Raw genomic sequence first — 21,761 nt, 5'->3', positions numbered from 1 at the left:
ATTAGATTAACAGATGTATAGACAGAAAACAAATAAATATATTCACAAATAATTAGATTAACAGATGTATAGACAGATAAACAAATAAATAGATTCACAAATAATTAGATAAACAGATGTATAGACAGATAAAAAATAGATTCACAAATAATTAGATAAACAAATTAATAGAGAGATAAACAAATAAATATATTCACAAATAATTAGATAAACAGATATATAGACAGATAAACAAATAAATAGATTCACAAATAATTAGATAAACAGATGTATAGACAGATAAACAAATAGATTCACAAATAATCAGATAAACAGATGTATAGGCAGATAAACAAACAAATATATTCACAAATAATCAGATAAACAGATGAATAGACTGACAAACAAATAAATAGATTCACAAATAATCAGATAAACAGATGAATAGACGGACAAACAAATAAATATATTCACAAATAATCAGATATACAGATGTATAGGCAGATAAACAAATAAATAGATTCACAAATAATGAGATAAACAGATGTATAGACGGACAAACAAATAAATATATTCACACATAATCAGATATACAGATGTATAGGCAGATAAACAAACAAATATATTCACAAATAATCAGATAAACAGATGTATAGACGGACAAACACATAAATATATTCACAAATAATCAGATATACAGATGTATAGGCAGATAAACAAATAAATAGATTCACAAATAATTAGATAAACAGATGTATAGGCAGATAAACAAAAAATAGATTCACAAATAATTAGATAAACAGATGTATAGGCAGATAAAGAAATAAATATATTCACAAATAATCAGATAAACAGATGAATAGAGAGATAAACAAATAAATATATTCACAAATAATTAGATAAACAGATGTATAGACAGATAAACAAATCAATATATTCACAAATAATTAGATAAACAGATGTATAGACAGATAAACAAATAAATATATTCACAAGTAATTAGATAAACAGATGTATAGACAGAAAACATATAAATATATTCACAAATAATTAGATAAACAACAGATGTATAGACATATAAAGAAATAAATATATTCACAAAAAATTAGATAAATAGATGTATAGACAGATAAACAAATAAATATATTCACAAATAATTAGATAAACAGATGTATAGACAGATAAACATATTGATTGCAATGTGTTTGCATATTTATATAAAAAAATTTTACATATTGATTAAAATGTTTTTGGTTATTGATTTAAAAGTGTTTGCATATTGATTAAAAAGTGTTTGCATATTGATTTGAAAGTGTTTGCATATTGATTTGAAAGTGTTTGCATATTGATTAAAAGTGTTTGCATCTTTATTTTAAAGTGTTTACATATTAATTTGAAAATGTTTGGATATTGATTTGAAAATGTTTGCATATTGATTTGAAAGTGTTTACATATTGATTTAAAAGTTGTTACATATTGATTTAAAAGTGGTTACATATTGATTTAAAACGGGTTTGCATATTGATTTAAAAGTGTTTACATATTTATTTGAAAGTGTTTGCATATTGATTTAAAAGTGTTTACATATTGATTTAAATGTGGTTACATATATTTTTAAAAGTGTTTGCATATTGATTAAAAAGTGTTTGCGTATTGATTTGAAAGTGTTTACATATTGATTTGAAAATATTCGCATATTGATTTGAAAATGTTTGCATTTTGATTGAACAGTGTTAGCATATTGCTTTAAAAGTGGTTACATATTGATTTAAAAGGGTTTGCATATTGATTTAAACGTGTTTACATATTGATTTAAACGTTTTTATATATTGATTTGAAAGTGTTTACATATTGATTGGAAAGTGGTTACATATTGATTGGAAAGTGGTTACATATCGATGTAAAAGTGGTTACATATTAATTTAAATGTGTTTAGATATTGATTTGAAAGTGTTTACATATTGATTTAAAAGTGTTAAGATATTTACTTGAAAGGGTTTACATATTGATGTAAAAGTGTTTAGATATTGATTTGAAAGTGTTTACATATTGATTAAAAAGTGTTCGCCTTTTCATTAAAAGTGTTCGCATATTGATTTAAAATTGTTTACATATTTATTAAAAAGTGTTTACATATTGATTTAAAAGTGGTATTATATTGATTTAAAAGTTTTTGCTTATTGATTTGAACGTGTGTACATATTGATTTAAATGCGTTTACATATTGATTTGAAAGTGATAACATATTGATTGAAAAATGTTTGCATGTTGATTAAATGTGTTTGCATATTGATTTGAAAGTGTTTGCGTATTGATTTAATATGGATACATATTGATTTAAAAGTGTTTGCATATTGATTTAAACCTGTTTGCATATTGATGTAAAAGTGTTTGCATATTGATTGTATACTGTTTACATATTGATTAAAAAGTGGTTGCATATTGATTTAAAAGTGTTTGCATATTGATTTGAAAGTGTTTGCATATTGATTTAAACTGTTTACATATTAATTTAAAAGTAGTTAAATATTGATTTAAAAGTGCTTACATATTGATTTAAAAGGGTTTGCATATTGATTTGAAAGTGTTTGCATATTGATTGAAAAGTGTTTACATATTGATTTGAAAGTGTTTACATATTGATTTGAAAGTCTTTGCATATTGATTTGAAAGTGTTTGCATACTGATTTAAAAGTGGTTACATATTCATGTAAAAGTGTTTGGATATTGATTTGAAAGTGTTTGCATATTGACTTGAAAGTGATTTAAAATGGGCTATCTATTGATTTAAAAGGGTTTGCACATTGATTAAAAAGTGTTTTCATATTGATTTAAAATGGGTTATCTATTGATTTAAAAGGGTTTGCATATTGATTAAAAAGTGTTTGCATATTGATTTAAAAGTGTTCACATATATTTATTAGAAAGTATTTACATATTGATTTAAAAGTGTTTGCATATGTATTTAAAAGTGTTTACATAATGATTTGAATGTGTTTACATATTGATTTAAAAGAGTTTACATATTGCTTTAAAAGTGTTTACATATTGATTAAAAAGTGTTCGCATATTGATTGAAATGTGTTTACATATTGATTAAAAAGTGTTTTCATATTGATTTAAAATGGTTTTCATAATGATTTAAAAGTGTTGTCATATTGAGTTAAAAGTGTTTGCATATTGGGTGGAAAGTGGTTACATATTGATTTACAAGTGTTTACATATTGATTTAAAAGTTTTTAATTTGAAAGTGTTACATATTGATTAAAAAGTGTTTGCATATTGATTTAAAAGTGTTAGCATATTGATTTAACAGTGTTTGAATATTGATTTAAAAGTGTTTGCATATTGATTTAAAAGTATTTACATATTGATTTAAAAGTGTTTGCATATTGATTAAAATGTATTTTCATATAGATTTAAAAGTGTTAACATGTTGATTGGAAAGTGTTTACATATTGATTTAAAAGTGGTTACATATTGATTTTAAAGGGTTTTCATATGGATTAAAAAACTGTTTTCATATTTATTTGAAAGTCTTTACATATGGATTTCAAAGCGTTTTCATATTGATTTGAAAGTGGTTTCATATTGATTAGAAAGTGTTTACATATTGATTTAAAAGTGTTTGCATATTGATTTAAAATGTTAGCATACTGATTTAAAAGTGGTTACATATTGATTTAAAAGTGTTTGCATATTGATTAAAAAGTGTTTGCATATTGATTAAAAAGTGTTTCTGTATTGATTTTAAAGTGGTGACATATTGATAAAAAATGTTTACATATTGTTTTGAAAGTGTTTGCATATTGATTTGAAAGAGTTTACATATTGATTTTAAAAGTGTTTGTATATTGATTTGAAAATGTTTTCCTATTGATTTAAAAGTGTTTTCCTATTGATTAAAAACTCTTTGCATATTGATTGAAATGTGTTTGCATATTGATTTAAAAGTGTTTACATATTGATTTAACTGTGTTTGCATATTGATTAAAAAGTCTTTGCATATAGATTGAAATGTGTTTACATATTGGTTTAAAAGAGTTCCCATATTGATTTAAAAATGTTTACATAATGATTAAAACGTCTTTACATATTGACTGAAATATGTTTACATATTGATTTGAAAGTGTTTGCATATAGATTCGAAAGTGTTTACATATTGATTTAAATAGGTTTACATATTTATTTAAACGTTTTTACACATTTATTTGACAGTGTTTACATATGGATTTGAAAGTGTTTACATATTGATTAAAATGTATGTACATATTGATTTAAAAGTGTTTACATATTGATTGCAAAGTGTTTACATAGTTATTTAAAAGTGTTTAGCTATTGATTTGAAAGTGTTTACATATTGATTTAAAAGTGTTTACATATTTATTTGGAGGTGTTTACATATTGATTTGAAAGTGTTTACATGCTGATTAAAAAGTGTTTACAAATTGATTTTAAGTGTGTTTACATATTGATTTGAAAGTTGTTACATATTGATTTTAAGTGTGTTTACATATTGATTTGAAAGTTGTTACATATTGATTTTAAAGTGTTTATATATTGATTAAAAAGTGTTTACATGTATTCATTAGAAAGTGTTTGCATATAGATTAAAATGGTTTGCATATTGATTTAAAACTGTTTGCATATTGATTCAAAAGTGTTTACATATTGATTGAAATGTGTCTACATATTGATTAAAAAGTGTTCACATATTTATTTTAAAATGTTTGCATATTGATTTGAAAGTGTTCACATATATTTATTAGAAAGTATTTACATATCAATTAAAAAGTCTTTGCATATTGATTTAAAAGTGTTTACATAATAATTTGAATGTGTTTACATATTGATTTAAAAGTGTTTACATATTGATTAAAACGTGTTCGCATATTGATTGAAATGTGTTTACATATTGATTAAAAAGTGTTCGCATATTGATTTAAAAGTGTTCGCATATTGATTTAAAAGTGTTTGCATATTGATTTAAAAGGGTTGGCATATTGATTTGAAAGTGTTTACATATTGATTTGAGAGTGTTTACATATTGATTAAAAAGTATTTACGCATTTATTAAAAATTTTTGCATATTGATTTAAAAGTGCATATTTATTAAAAAGTGTTTGCATATTGATTAAAAATGTTTGCACATTGATTGAAATGTGTTTACATATTGATAGAATTATGTTTACATATTGATTTGAAAAGTGTTTGCATATTGATTTATAAGTGTTTACATATTGGTTAAAAGTGTTCCGTATTGATTAATAACTGTTTACATATTGATTAAAAATCTTTACATATTGATTGTAATGTGTTTACATTTTGATTAATAACTGTTCACATATTGATTAAAATTCTTTACATATTGATTAAAAAGTGTTTACATATTGAGTAAATAGTGTGTACCTATTGATTAACATTTTTTTGATATTGATAAAAATTGTTTTCATATTGATTAAAAAAAAATTTTTATTGATAAAAAGTGTTTTCATATTGACTAAAACTATTGATTGAAAATTTTTTGCATATAAGAAACTGTTCGCATATTGATTAGTACTTGTTTACATATTGATTACAAATTGTTTTCATATTGCTAAAAAATGTTAACATATTGATTAAAAATTGTTAACATATTTATTAAAATTTTTTTTACATATTTTTTTTTCACCGGCCTTCATTGAATAGAAAAATTTACACAGATTTGCATTATAAACAGCGCTAGCAATTCCGACACCGGTGAAAGAGAGGCGACTGCACTTCAACTGTTAGCCGAGTTCCCGGCAGATATACACGTTTTCTAATCTTTGTACATTATTGTTAACACACTTGTACCTTAACCGGACCTCAACTTGGTTGTTATCATTTTCATTGTTGTTCCACGACACACCAGATTGGCGACAAGGTATCGAAACGACCACTACTGCAGGGAATCACCAAAAGTGATTGAAATAAAGATTCGTAAAATCTTTACGGCAGAACACATCCATCATTTCAACTGATATTTGGATACGCAAGGATTAACAGCGAATTAATTACTACAATAGTAATTTGGCGACGGGAAAAAACTTGCTACCAAAATCTACAGCGGAAAACGCGAATGTTGTCAATTATTTAATAAATGAACACACTTACCAAGTGTTTTAGAAAGGGGAAAAGGGTTCATATTTTTCTTCACCAAAAGCCAGTTTTCTTACGGTAAGAATTTTCTTCTGCAAAGTTAAAAGTCCAAAACCTACCAGCAAATACCGTGTAAGCTTATCGTTATTTCGATAACATCTAGGATTAAAAGACAAACACGCTTAACTTTGTTAAGAGAAAAAGAGATAGACCGTGAGAAATAATTATTCGCGTATGTCATTTGTGCCTAGCAAACACGTAAAGATTCAAGTCATTTTTGCAAAAGGCAAAGAGGGTAAAAAAACTAAAAAAAAAAACAACTAAAATTATAACTAAAAGTTTCCCATACGAATTCGTCGGATATTTAAAGGGGCGGATTTTATTTATGCTACTTAAAAACACGTGCAAATAAAAAAAAATATTAAACAAATTTTATTTCGCTGGATTGTTTCTAGTAAGACTAGAAATATAGCGTTCAACAAAGTAAGTTACAAAAGGACTGCTAAACTGTTGTTCTTCAAACAAAAGAATTGGGAAAGAAAATTTGGTTGATTTTTTTTTACTAAGGAATGTTTCTTTAATACAAGCGTAAATTGTAAACTGAATTCGTATGATGGATGTGAAATTCAAGGATTCACTGTTGGAATTGTTTTAATTCCAGACAGAGCAAAATGTCGCGTTGCGAAAACAGCAAATTCAACAACAATTAGAAAGAGAAGAGAGATTTAAACAAACATTTGAAGAAAAATGTTTCAACAACAGAAACGCTTCGAGGAAATATTGAGGAAAACGCAGGCGGAACAAAGAAAAATTCTGGAAGCGACACAGTTAACTAAAGCGGACGATAATCATAACGCACTTTCTCAAGCAGCTGTGTGTGCCGCTATTGAAAATTTCAATTATAATCCAGAAGACTATGTCACTTTCGTCCAGTGCTATAGACGATATAAGGATATTTTTTTATATCGGATTGTGGTACCTGGTCAGACGCAAAAGATGTTGGGTTTTTTTAAGGAAATTGGGAAGAGCCGAGCATAAAAAGTTCGTGAATTTTATTCTTCCAAAAAAGACCAGTGAATTGAGCTTCCAAGAAACAGTTACGCTACTTACAGAACGTCTCTTTTCCATAAGCGATATAAATGTATGAATGTCACCATTATCCTCTTCCGAGCCCTGAAGAGATATTTTCGAAACTGAGCGGAGGAAAATATTTTTCTAAAATCGACCTCAGTGATGCGTACTTACAAGTTCCAGTCGATGAGAAGTGTTCAAAGCTGCTATGTATTAATACCCATAAGGGATTGTACAAGTTTAAGAGACTTCCTTTTGGGGTCAAAATCGCCCCTGCGATTTTTCAGCAAATTATGGACATTATGTTAAATGGGTTGGATTTCGCAGTAGGTACCTGGACGATGTGTTAATGAAAAGCGTTAGCAAAGAACAACACAAAGCTCATGTAAACCAAGTATTCAAAAGGATCCAGGATTATGAATTTAAAATAAAACAGGAAAAATGTACATTTTCATGGAGAAAATAAAATACTTGGAGCAAATCATCGATAAACATGGAAGAAGGCCGGATCCAGATAGATCAAGGGTAATAAAGAATATGGCTACTCCAGAAAACATTGCGTCTTTACAAAGTTTCTTAGGGTTGGCAAATTACTACAATGTATTTGTGCCAAATATGCATAAACTAAGGTCGCCTTTAAATGAACTGTTAAGGAAAGACCAAAAATGGGTCTGGACGCAAGAGTGCGAAGAAGCATTTCGAGAAATTAAAGAGACTTTAACGTCTGACTTGTTTCTGGCACATTATAATCCCAAGCGTGAAATTATAGTTGCAAACGATGCCAGCTCCTATGGCATAGGAGCATGCATTTTACACAAAATGGATGATGGAAAAGTGAAACCCATAGCACATTCATCCCGATCACTTTGCCAGCCGAAAAGATCTACTCACAAATTGAAAAAGAGGCGCTAAGCATTATATTCGCGGCAAAGAAAATTCATCGTTTCCTGCACGGTAGGCAATTTCTGTTACAAACAGACCACAAACCATTATTAACGATTTTTGGATCGATAAAGGTAGTACCACAACATAAGTACGGTACCCCATCCAAAGAGGGGGGTACCATACTTCTGAATTACAATTTTCAAATGTATGTACCATCTAAAAAATTTGGTCATGCAGGCGTGTTATCGAGGCAGACAGAATCATTGGAGGATATGGTAATAGCAGCCATTCAAGCGGAAGTTGAAGTAAAAAATACGTTATGTGACACAATAAGAGAACTTCCAGTAACGCTTGATGAGATTAAGAGTAAGGCAGAGGTGGACGAATTTATTATACGCACGAAAGAAAGGATCAACAATAACGAACTGGATAAAGAAATTTATTCAATTTGCGATAACGTCGTGTTATATAGCGACAGGATCGTAATTCCTGAGACATTACAGAAAAAAATGCTCAAAGAATTCCATGTATGACATCCAGGTATATCAAGAATGAAAAGCTTTATGCGCTCTTTCGTTTATTGGCCAAACATGACTAAGGATATAGAAGGAAAAATCAGGGAATGTAGAGGATGCGCATTAGCTATGAAAGCTCCTTCGACGCAATTCGGATCGTGGGAAAAACCGGAGCGACCTTGGTCTAGGATTAATTTAGATTTTGCAGGACTGCTAGATGGGTTCTACTATCTCAATGATGTAGACAGCCTATCTAAATGGCCGAAAGTATAAAAATGTAAGAATCCAACATCCGATGTAACTATCAACTTCCTGTATGAACTATTCGCTAGGTTTGGAGTAGTAGACTGCATTGTTACAGACAATGGAATGCAATTTACGTATACCGAATTTAAACATTTTTGCGAGGATCATCTAATCGAGCATATAACCATTCCGCCATACCACCCAAGAAGTAATGGACAAGCAGAGAAATTCGTTGACACATCCAAGAGGCCTCTGAAAAAAGCTTGTGGGTCGCCGAAGGATAAGCCAATCCAACAGTTTTTACAAGGCTACAGAGTCACATATTTATTAAAAAGTGTTTTAATATTTATGAAATATTGTTTACATATTGATTAAGAATTGTTTGGATATTGATTCAAAATTGTTTACATATTGATTAAAAATTGTGATTGAAAATTGTTGCATTTTGGTTAAAACATGTTTGCATATTGATTAAAAATTTTTTATATATTGATTAAAAAATTGTTTGCATAGCGATTAAGAATAGTTTGCACATTGATTCAAAATTGTTTACATATTGATTAAAACATTCTTTATATATTGATTAAAAATTGTTTGCATATTGATTAAGAATTATTGCATATTGATTAAAAAGTGTTGACATATTGATTTAAGACGTTTTTGCGTATTGATTAATTGCTTGCATATTGATTAAACAATATTTTGCATATTGATTAAACAATATTTTGCATAATGATTAAAAATTGTTTTTGCATATCGATTGAGTAATTGTTTGCATATAAAATAAAATATTTTCGTATATTTATTTAACTATATTTAACGTACAGATTAAATAATTTGTTTTTGAATATTGATTAAAAATTGTTTACCGCACACTGATGAAATAAATATTTGCATATTATTAATTAATATTTTGCCTATTGATAAACAAATTTCTTTTGCATATGTTAAATAATTGTTTGCATATGGATTAAACTATAGTTTGCATATGGATTAAACTATAGTTTGCATATTGATTAAACAATATTTTTATATTGAATAAATCATTGTTTGCATATTGATTAAACAATATTTTTATATTGAATAAATCATTGTTTGCGTATTGATTAAACAATATTTTTATATTGAATAAATCGTTGTTTGCGCATTGATTAAACAATATTTTTATATTGAATAAATCATTGTTTGCGTATTGATTAAACAATATTTTTATATTGAATAAGTCATTGTTTGCATATTGATTAAACAATATTTTTTATATAGAATAAATCATTGTTTGCATATTGATTAAACAATATTTTTTATATTGAATAAATCATTGTTTGCATATTGATTAAACAATATTTTTATATTGAATAAATCATTGTTTGCGTATTGATTAAACAATATTTTTATATTGAATAAATCATTGTTTGCGTATTGATTAAACAATATTTTTATATTGAATAAATCATTGTTTGCGTATTGATTAAACAATATTTTTATATTGAATAAATCATTGTTTGTGTATTGATTAAACAATATTTTTATATTGAATAAATCATTGTTTGCGTATTGATTAAACAATATTTTTATATTGAATAAGTCATTGTTTGCGTATTGATTAAACAATATTTTTATATTGAATAAATCATTGTTTGTATATTAATAAAACAATATTTTAATATTTATTAAAGAATTGTTTTTTCATCAGGATTAAATAATTGTTTGCATATTGATAAAATAATTATTTGCATAATGTATTAAACTATTGGTTACATATTGATTAAACAATATTTGTCATTTCCATTACATTATTTTTATTTGTATATTGATATAATTTTTTGCATATTAATTAGACATTTGTTTGCATATTGGTAAAACTACCGGTTGTCCTAATTAAAACATTATTTGCATATTGATTGAATATTTGTTTGGCTATTGATTAAAATATTGTTTATATATCATATAATCATATATTGATTAAACAATTATGCACATATTGCTAAAATAATTGTTTGAATATTGATTTTTTAATTGTTTACATATAAATTAAAATATTGTTTGCATATTTATTAAAATATTGTTTGCTTATTGATAACATAAAATGTCTCTTATTGGCTTAAAACTGTTTAAATTTTGACTAAAATTGTTTACAAATTGATTAAATAATTGTTTAAATATTAATTTAAAAAGTGCTTTTATAGTTTTAAATAATTTATTACATATTGATTAAAATATATTTTATATTAATTAAACAATTTTTACTTAGTGATTAAAATTGATTAAAATTTGTTTGCATATTGATTAAAATTGTTTACATATTGATTATATAATATTTTGCATATTGATTAAATAATTTTTATTTGCATAATGTTAAAATAAATGTTTTCATATTGATAAAATAATTGTTTATATTGATTAAATAATTGTTTGCATATTGATTGAACAATCATTTGCATATTGATAAAACAATTATTTGCATATTGATACAATAATTGTTTGAATATTGGTTTAATAATTGTTTACATTGTTTGCATATTTATTAAATTATTGTTATTTTATTGATAAAATAAAGTTCTCCTATTGGCTTAAAACTGTTTAAATACTGACTAAAATTGTTTACATATTGATTAAAAAAGCGTTTACATATTAATTAAAAAAATGCTTGCAATTTGATTAAACAATTATTTGCATATTGATTAAATTATTGTTTGCATATTGATTAAATTATTTTTGTATATTAGTCAAAAATTGTGTTTACATATTGATTAAATAATTGTGTACGTATTGATTTAAAAATTATTTACATATTGTTAAAAAATTGTTTTCATATTGATTTAAAATTGTTTACATATTGAATAAAATAGTTACGTATTGTTAGAAAATGTTTCAAATTGATTATATAAGTGTTTTCACATTGATCAAAAAAGTGCTTGCATATTGATAAAAAAGTTGTTTACATTTTGATTACTAATTGTTTTCGTATCGCTTATATAATTATTTTACATATTGATTAAAATGTTTTCATATTGATTAACCAATTGTTTGCTTATTGCTAAAAATTGTTTACATATTGTTTAAAAAATGTTTGCATATAAATAAAAAATTGTTTGCATATAGATAGAACTTGTTTACATTATTTCAAATTTTTATTGAAAAATTGTTTACATATTAAAAAATGTTTACATATTGATTCAAAAAGTTTTCTATTTGAATTCATAAATTGTTAGCAAATTATTGATTAAAAAATTGCTTGCATATTGATTTTAAAATTGTTAGCGTATTGATTAAATTTTTTTGCATAAAAATTTGTTAAAATTGTTTGTTATTGATAAATAATGTTGTATTTTCATTTAAAATTGTTTGCATATTGATTTTAAAATTGTTTGCATATTGATTAAAAATATACGCGTATATTTAAAAAAAAATTGAGGATATTAAATTCAAATGTTTGTGCATATTGAGATTTATCAACTTGTTAGATGCCCATAAACTGTTAGCAGATGACTTTTGTCAAATTTATCAACTGGTAAGTAGTACATATTTCGGTACTCATGCAGAGAGTGATCCGAACGTAACTCAGCATACGCCCGGCTTGCCTCCAGAACATGGCGTCAATAGCGAGCGTCGCCGAAGAAATTAAGCCGTTTGGCGTAACATAAAGCTGAGCCAATGACAATGAGCGCGATGGTTTCCAACGCGACGCACGTTAAAAATTCAAAGCAGCAGACGACAATCATGAAAAGGAAGAAAAGAAAACAAATAATAAAAAACACAGCATTAGCGTACTTTTCCAAAAGGAAGAAAACATGAATTTTACAGAATTATCTGAGCAGTTAAAAACAGCAGTGGGAGTACTGGAATTTTGTCAGGATAGGATATTGCTTGCACGAACGAAAACGTGTGTATCTCTTGTAGATATAAACTGCGCTCTTATTACAAGAAACAATGACTATGCATGGAGATGCCAGACTGGCAAATGGCGAACGTTCACCTCTATTCGAACAGGATTTTTTTTCACAAAATCTAGACTGGCAATTGTCATAATACTAAAACTAATCTATTTGTAAGCGTTCAAGAGAGCAACGCAAAAAGACCTCCAACGCGAATATGGAATTCGATCGACGCACACCATCGCCGACTGGAAGAATTTCTTAAGAGACATTTGCGGGGAATATTTTCTAAGGAATCCCCGGGAGATAGTGAGCCCAGGCCATATGGTGGAGGTAGATGAAGCTTTGTTGATGGTAGAAAGCATAACGTCGGCAGGTTACTCACACCAGTCTGGGTCTTCGGTGGATACGACCCCGCCGAAAAGGAGGGTTTCTTGGTGAGTGTAGCAAACCGGAATGCCGAAACCGTCCTTCCATTAATCAAACAATATATCCTGCCGGGGACAACAGTCGTATCAGACTGATGGAAGGCACACAACAAAGTGGGGGGAGAGGAGTATCGCCATTTGACGGTGATCAATAGCCTTCACTTCGTAGATCCCGAAACGAAGGCTACGACGAATCATGTGGAGCGAATGTGGAAGGAAGCTAAGCAACGCAACAAAGGGATCAACCGGGAGCTTTTGGACACATATCTCCTAGAGTTTATGTGGAGGCAAATATTTGGTAAAGCTCCTTTTGTCTCCATATTAGCTCACATCGCCGAAAGTTACCCGGTTGGTGACGAGCTTCCTTACACGTCCGCTATCACCTCTGCGTCCACTTTGGCGTCGTGGTCTGAGGAAACACCAACATCTGTTTTACAATGAAAAAAACAAACAAAAAAATATTCCACCCAGTTTTCTTTTTTCCAGTTTCCAGGTTTTTCCTAAAAAAAATTCCCCTCCCAAAACAAAACAACAAAAACAAAAAAAATTGTTTTGAACAAAAAAAAACACACAAAAAAAAACACAAAAAATAAACAATCCCACCCAGTTTTCTTTATTTTCCTAATTTCAAGGTTTTTTCTTAAAAAAATTAAAAACAAAAAAACAAAAAAAAAAAAAAAAACACAAAATAAAAAAACTTCTGTTTGATTGAAAAAAAAATACATAAACAAAAGCTTTACGAACACAAAATTCCTTGAAAGTATTTAATTTACTTACTTTTGAACATTTTCGTGTATAAAAAAATCTGTTTCATTTGAAAAAAATAATATAAAAAACATATTGTTATAACATTTTCCTTTACATTTAATAAAGCTTAAATTTAAGGTAGGTTTCTCTTTTTTTGTTATGCTTTCATCGCCGACGCTCGGCTAAATTTCCTCTGCGACGCTCGGCTTACTCCGGCTGTTGACATCATGTTCCGGGGGCAGGCCGGGCGTGTGCTGAGTTACGTCCGGATCACTCTCTGCATGAGTACCCATATTTCTATCACTGATTCTCTTAGGGTTCGTGTATCAACTTCGGTCGAAAATAGTGTACAAGTATGACGATTCACATTCTTTTGTTAATGAAAGACATTGTGCACGTTGACATTTATCGATTGGCAATTTTATCGACTCACATTTTTTCGACTTACAATTTTCTCGACTCGCCGACAATGTGAGTATCGACTATTGTTCACTGACAAGTTGCGAATATGTCGCTGTGCATGAACTCTTGCAAATAATAAGTATGTTGACTTTAGTTGACTCAAGAAAACTGTCACTTTTGACTGGATATATACTGGACACGGATGGAATTGTGCACTGGAATATCCAATTTACTAAAACTAAATTTAAAAATCAAAATGTAATTGTATGAAGTCACAGTTACATCTTTTCACTCAGTGAACTTAAGATAGTCACTTATTACTATTTAATACCGTGATTCTTTTTTTCGGAGTTTTTCACTATCAACTGTATCGTATTATTATATCATCACCAGAACTTTGTTTCGATTAAGGAAAACTCATAAAGCGAAAACGGTTGGAATAAAGTAACAGTGGTTGGAATAAAGGAAAAATGGTTAGAATAAAGGAAAAATGGTTGGAATAAAACAAAATGGTTGGAATAAAGCGAAAGTGGTTGGAATAAAGCAAAACGGTTAGAATAAAGTAAAAATGGTTGCAATAAAGGAAAAATGGTTGGAATAAAGTAAAAATGGTTAGAATAAAGCGAAAATGGTTGGAATAAAGCAAAAGTGGTTGGAATAAAGTAAAAATGGTTGCAATAAAGTAAAAATGGTTGGAATAAAGGAAAAATGGTTGGAATAAAGCAAAATTGGTTGGAATAAAGCGAAAAATGGTTGGAATAAAGCGAAAATGGTTGGAATAAAGAAAAACGGTTAGAATAAAGTAAAAATGGTTGGAATAAAGCAGAAATGGTTGGAATAAAGGAAAAATGGTTGGAATAAAGCAAAAATGGTTGGAATAAAGCGAAAATGGTTGGAATAAAGGAAAAATGGTTGGGATAAAGGAAAAATGGTTGGAATAAAGGTAAAATGGTTGGAATAAAGCAAAAATGGTTGGAATAAAGGAAAAATGGTTGGAATAAAGCAAAATTGGTTGGAATAAAGTAAAAATTGTTGGAATAAAGCAAAGTGGTTGGAATAAAGCGAAAATGGTTGCAATAAAGTAAAAATGGTTAGAATAAAGTAAAAATGGTTGGAATAAAGCAAAAATGGTTGGAATAAAGTAAAAATTGTTGGAATAAAGCAAAACGGTTAGAATAAAGTAAAAATGGTTGGAATAAAGTAAAAATGGTTGCAATAAAGTAAAAATGGTTGGAATAAAGTAAAAATGGTTGGAATAAAGCAAAATTGGTTGGAATAAAGCGAAAAATTGTTGGAATAAAGGAAAACGGTTAGAATAAAGTAAAAATGGTTGGAATAAAGCAAAAATGGTTGGAATAAAGTAAAAATGGTTGGAATAAAGGAAAAATGGTTGCAATAAAGCAAAAATGGTTGGAATAAAGGAAAAATGGTTGGAATAAAGGAAAAATGGTTGGAATAAAGCAAAAATGGTTGGAATAAAGGAAAAATGGTTGGAATAAAGGAAAAATTGTTGGAATAAAGCAAAGTGGTTGGAATAAAGCGAAAATGGTTGCAATAAAGTAAAAATGGTTGGAATAAAGCGAAAATGGTTGGAATAAAGGAAAAATGGTTGGAATAAAGCAAAACGGTTAGAATAAAGTAAAAATGGTTGGAATAAAGCAAAATGGTTGGAATAAAGTAAAAATGGTTGTAATAAAGTAAAAATGGTTGGAATAAAGTAAAAATTGTTGGAATAAAGCAAAAATGGTTGGAAGAAAGCGAAAATGGTTGAAATGAAGTAAAAATGGTTGGAAGAAAGCGAAAATGGTTGAAATAAAGTAAAAACGGTTGGAATAAAGTAAAAATTGTTGTAATAAAGCAAAAATGGTTGGAATAAAGCAAACATGGTGTAAATAAAGTAAAAATGGTTGGAATAAAGCAAAAATGGTTGGAATAAAGCAAAAATGGTTGGAATAAAGTAAAAATTGTTGGAATAAAGCAAAAATGGTTGGAATAAAGCAAAAATGGTTGGAATAAGAAGAACATGGTTGGAATAAAGCAAAAATGGTTGGAATAAAGCGAAAATAATTGGAATAAAGCAAAAATGGGTGGAATAAAGCAAAAATGGTTGGAATAACGCGACCTACCTGAAGTAAATCATTATGAACGTAGCTGTAACCAAGGAAACCAAACTGATTCCATAGCCGACATTTGACATGATTATTATCCCTTGAATATGTTCCTGTAATTTAATTGGACATAAATGAAAACAAAAAATTATTCAAAGCAGATTAATATTATCAAACAACGGATAGGTTTCTACTACATTATACAGATAACTAAAATTTATATCCCAGAATATAAAAAAATATAAAGAATGAAAACTAGAATAAAAATAAGTTAAGCATGCAGGAACCTGTGAGTGCACAGTGAGCGAGTCATAAAAAATGACTAAGTTCAGCATTTGCACCACCCCTCGCATTTGGTTCCCAAATCCCCAGGGGACGTCAAATCCTGGTAAAAATGAACAAACGGTGCAGTTTAGCCTTAACATATGTAAATTTTAGTTCTGCACCACGCAAAAACAAAAAAAAGTCCATTATCCCCCCTCATTTAGCCCCAAAAGTCTCCTAGGCCTTAACATATTTAAATTTGATTTCAGCACCATGCAAAACTGCTAAATAGACATGCACAGAAAATTTTGGGCAAATATGGTAAATAGTCCCCAAAATTGAGTGTTTTTATTAGCCCTAAAAGAGCCTCTGGGGCACACTCAAGAGTTATCGTGAAGTATAGACAAACAAAATTATATAGAAATCAGTTAGTTACAACTTTTCAGAAAGTTTTATAACAATTCAAGACATCAATTTTTTTAAATAACACAAAACGGCAATTTTAGCTATTTTAAACCTAGGTGGGACAACAGGAGTTTTCCCGGAAAATCCTTTCTGTTACTTTTTTACTTACTGTTTAATATTTGCACAAAATGTCAAAAAATTCCAAGGTGTAGTTATTGAGAAAAGTGCGGACACATAAACGGACAAGCGGACGAACGAACCATCAATTTATAGGTCCACTCTCCTTTTGTCGGGGGACCAACAGAAATTTCCTTCTATTTTTCCGTTTTACTCTTATGATTATTCTCGATTATAGCCCTCGTCACTTCCCGTTGTGAGGTTAGTAAAACTGTTCTCGGAAGTCCACCAACTCGAATAACGAGGTGTTTAACTTTCAGTATTAAGCTCTTCTAGGTGCAGAACTATCTAAGTTTACTCGTACCCGGACAAGCCTATGATCCGAGTTAATTATATTATACAAACTTGGACAATCTAAAAACCCTATGTCGACTCTCCTAACTTAGAACCAATCGATGTAACTTGAGAGTTACAACAAATCGGAGCTACGTTTATTTTCCAAGTTCGTACTATGTCAGCGGGTTTTTCATCACGGAATTTATTGACAAGATCAAACTTTTCGATAAAATCCCGAAATGATTTTATCTCATTGACCGTGTTAGGGCCCCTAGAAGAATTTACCCCACGATCATAACCGCTAGAATAATCTGTAGAGAGGTATTCATAAAGGGTTCGATCCGCCGAAAAAAAGTAAACCCGCTTATTTTATAGGCCTATAAACCCCAATTACTCGAAAACACACATCGTTTTGCGATACTATCCAAAATGCATATCCTCCCCACTGGATCTGCAAATACTTGGTCACATGACGCATTTAAAGAGCGTTTTACTAACCAGGACCCCCACCCCATAAGTGAATATCACAACATGCTGAATATAGATGAAATTCCCTAGACAGCACACCCTGATAATCAGCTGGAATAAAGTGCGTCTCCTGTATACAACATATATCCATGCGAAGGTGTTAAAGGTCAACTCGAAGTTTATGAGAGGTGCCCCTCAATCCTCGGCTATTCATGCTAGCTAATCTTAGTACCATTATGGTAACTTAGTTGGGTATCTAAAACGAACATGGCCGATTTTAAGACACCGACGGCAATCCCCAGAGAATCCTGCCCCATTTAATTGGTAATAAGACCCCGATGTCTAAGAGGGAACGTTAATTTCATAGAAAGAGACTCTTCCAATAGAAAGTTTCTTTTTAATCAGTTAACTGTTTATAATTAAAGAAAGCCATAGGAGGTGTTATTTTGACCATCGTTTATATTTCACAATCCATTGTAACGATTCCTATATCTTACATTTTTTCTTCATTTACCTTAATTTTACAACCATTGTTTTGCAACCAGCCTGTTTTTAAGTTAAACTAGCTCTTTATATTTCTGTCCCCACGGGCTCCTTACTTGATCTTATTTCGATTTTTTATTCTTCTGAGGAAATTTTTTTGTAGGATTAAGGGGAGGCTGTTTTTTACTGCTTATACTTCCCATAATTTTTTATGGGGATTCACAAATGTTCTGGAGATAGTTTTTAAAGTTTCGTGCAACGAGATTTGTTTTTGGACACGTAAATATTGGGTGAATCCGCGACCACACTTGAGAGTTTTTCTCCTCTGACTGATGCAATAAGACATCTTATTGAACGCCACTTTGTTTAGCAATATCTAAAAAATCCAAACACTATAATAATTATCGATATTAATAGCCATAATTTCTGCATATTTTAAAAAGAAATCCGCAATGTACTCACCGGGGATCACACTAAACACTTCAAACACAGAAACCGTCGTCTTTTTTAGTCCCATGTATTACATACGAAGAACAAAATCTTTGGTGATTACTACTTTTGATAGTTCTTTGCATTCTTCTTCGGTTTTAAAAAGAGATTTGTAAAAGAGCATTTCTGGTCTGAATGACGTTGTAACTATTAGATTAGATACTTGTTCTTTGGTAAATCTTATACGTTTTTGGTCTTTCTGTCGAAGACGAAAACAATTTGTTCTTTTAGCGAAATCCTATAATCTTGGTACAAGTTAGAAAAGTATTTCATCCAAGGCATGAAAATTGTTAAACAATATAAATAAATAAATATATATATATATATATATATATATATATATATATATATTATTTATTTTTCGACTGAATACTCCAAAAACAATTTACAAAGTTCTTATTACGCGGAGTTTCAAAGAATGCTATTCTTGTTATTCTTCTCATCAGAGGACATAAGAAATCAGCAATTATATTTGTAGCAATGCTAGTATTTGCTAGTTAAGGCATTAAGTGAAACCGTGATTGTAGTTATAAATTGCCAAATAAAGAGTGCAAAAATGTTGGATGTTTAAATTAGACTTTGTACATTGTCTTTTGGAGTACTCAGTCGAACAATAAATTTTGATTGTAAATTTCAACTTACAGTTTTAATTTTCTTTCTATTATAATAAGCTCTGCTCTCTAGTGCTTAGTGAGCTTTTTTAAATTCGGTTGGGATTAAATTTTCTATATAGATATACTGTTATTTATATTAGTTTGAAGTTTACCTTTGCATGTATCAGGTAAACACTACATTCCTTTGTTTTCATTAAATAATAATAATAATAATAATAATAATAATAATAATAATAATAATAATAATAATAATAATAAATTATATATATATATATATCTATATATATATAATTATTATTATCTGGAACAGTTTCCAGATAATGTCAGGTCATCAGAAAAAGATATGCACTATTTTGGGTCCAAACTCTTGACAGCATTTTATGCATATCGGTCCTCTCACTGATATGAGACCAACTTATATAGATTGCAAGTAAACGAACTTATAAAAGGTAGGCTCTTAATAATGCGGTTTCTGTTTCGGTTTACGGATAGCGTATTACTTTCGCATTTAAAGTTTAACAGTTGCGTGAAGTTAAGACACGCTCCCATCGAAAGGAAAAAGAATAAAATAAATATTACACACACACACACTCACTCACACACACACACATATATATGTATATATATATGTATATATATGTATATATAGATAGATAGATAGATAAATATATAGATAAATATATAGACAGACAGATAGATACTGAGAGAGAGAGATACAGACACTGAAGAGTAGTGAGATAGCGAAAAAGATGGCTCTGGATGAACTAAATAATTTTTTTATCTCCATCGCGAGTCTATTTAGAACTGATGATCGAACAGCTACTTTCTGTGTCTAGTTCTTTAGATGACTTGGACTAGTCTACTTGTGAAATGCAGGTTCCTATAGCTATCACCGAAATATTTTGGAAAGTATGTATCCAAATAATTTTTGTATAAAGAAAAACCCATCATATATATAATAAAAAATGCAAATAAAATATAGTGATAACTCAAGCTCCAATAGCAACAACTCAAAGAAAAATAAAAAAAGTCAATAACGTAGTAAAGTTGTAAATGGTAATTCGTGAACTTTCGTTACTACAACATCTTTGTTTAAACAAGGGCAATGCATACGAAGCAAGAATATTTGCCAACGAAAATCAGAATACCAAAAATACCACGTAGAAAAGATATGCCTACATATAGATGGGCCATAATAATTATGCTTGAGTGAAAAGCTTGAAATTAAAAATGTAAAGATCTCATAAACTTACTAAACAAATGAAACAAAATAGCAACCAACTGTCGACACAGAATAAACTTTTCTTTGTGATAACTACAAAAAATAATATAAAATAAAAATTAAAAAAATGAACAAAATAAAAATCTAGTGTAGCAACGGATTACAAAATAATTCAAGAATAAAAATTATTCGAACTACGCATGTGCTAAAATATGGGTACCCGCTTATTCGACACATTCACAAAAGGGACACAAATAAAACAAAAAAATGTCATTTAAAACTTAATCGGCAGTTTTTATGAGAGAAGCTCAACAATTGACTAATTACATGATATACTCCCGGGAAAGGAAATAAAAACTAATATTATTTATAAAACAATAACAATGCTAATTGTTTTATTAATAGAAAATTTCAAATTATTATTAGAAAATTTCAATCGATCATATTTACCTCGATTAGTTTCGGCACAACTTTCAGCTCAGATATTTTGGGGCATTCGGTGTAATTTGTCCAGGATGATGTTCTTCCAGGAGGTTTAAACCATTCCCCATTTGGCATGCAAAGTCGATAAGCATTGGCTATAAATGAACAAAAATATATTATATGAACAAAAAATCCCTGTAAAATACATTCAGATAAAACCTAGAAAATATATAGCGTCAATAGTTGATCACATTTCGTGAATTCCAACAGACAAACATTTTTAGATAAAATTTTAAAAATAGAATTTGAGTGCTTTAAGCAGCCTTTTTATCTTTATCAATAATCACAAAGTTACATTTATGTAATTACAAAGTTTTATTTTGCTTTGTAACTTATTGTTCTGGATATCGAAGTGTCACGATAATAAACACGCACAAGGATAAAAACACGGACAGACCCCCCCCCCAAAAAAAAAAAACATACAAAGAGCAATCATCGTAGTAAGTACAGCCAAAATAGCGGACTACGAAACAACACTGACTACCCCGTGAGTCGTAACTCTCA

At 28.9% G+C, this 21,761-nt stretch overlaps 1 protein-coding gene across 1 annotated transcript in view; it reads right to left on the bottom strand.

The window, feature by feature from the left end:
• The window catches only part of LOC145247348 (vasoactive intestinal polypeptide receptor-like), a 489,053-nt gene that overhangs the window by 139,264 nt on the left and 328,028 nt on the right, over positions 1 to 21,761 (bottom strand). The window contains exons 4-5 of the mRNA XM_080109023.1: positions 21,225 to 21,352; positions 16,395 to 16,489 (exon numbers count right to left, since the gene is read on the bottom strand). Coding sequence (XP_079965149.1) covers positions 16,395 to 16,489; positions 21,225 to 21,352 — 223 coding nt within the window. The remainder of the gene's footprint in view (positions 1 to 16,394; positions 16,490 to 21,224; positions 21,353 to 21,761) is intronic.

The sequence above is a fragment of the Euprymna scolopes genome, chromosome 25 (genome assembly GCF_053919585.1).
Source record: "Euprymna scolopes isolate OS-2025 chromosome 25, ASM5391958v1, whole genome shotgun sequence".
NCBI lineage: Eukaryota > Metazoa > Mollusca > Cephalopoda > Sepiida > Sepiolidae > Euprymna > Euprymna scolopes.
The sequence above is the reverse complement of the archived record's forward strand: the minus strand, read 5'-3'. Positions and strand labels throughout refer to the sequence as shown.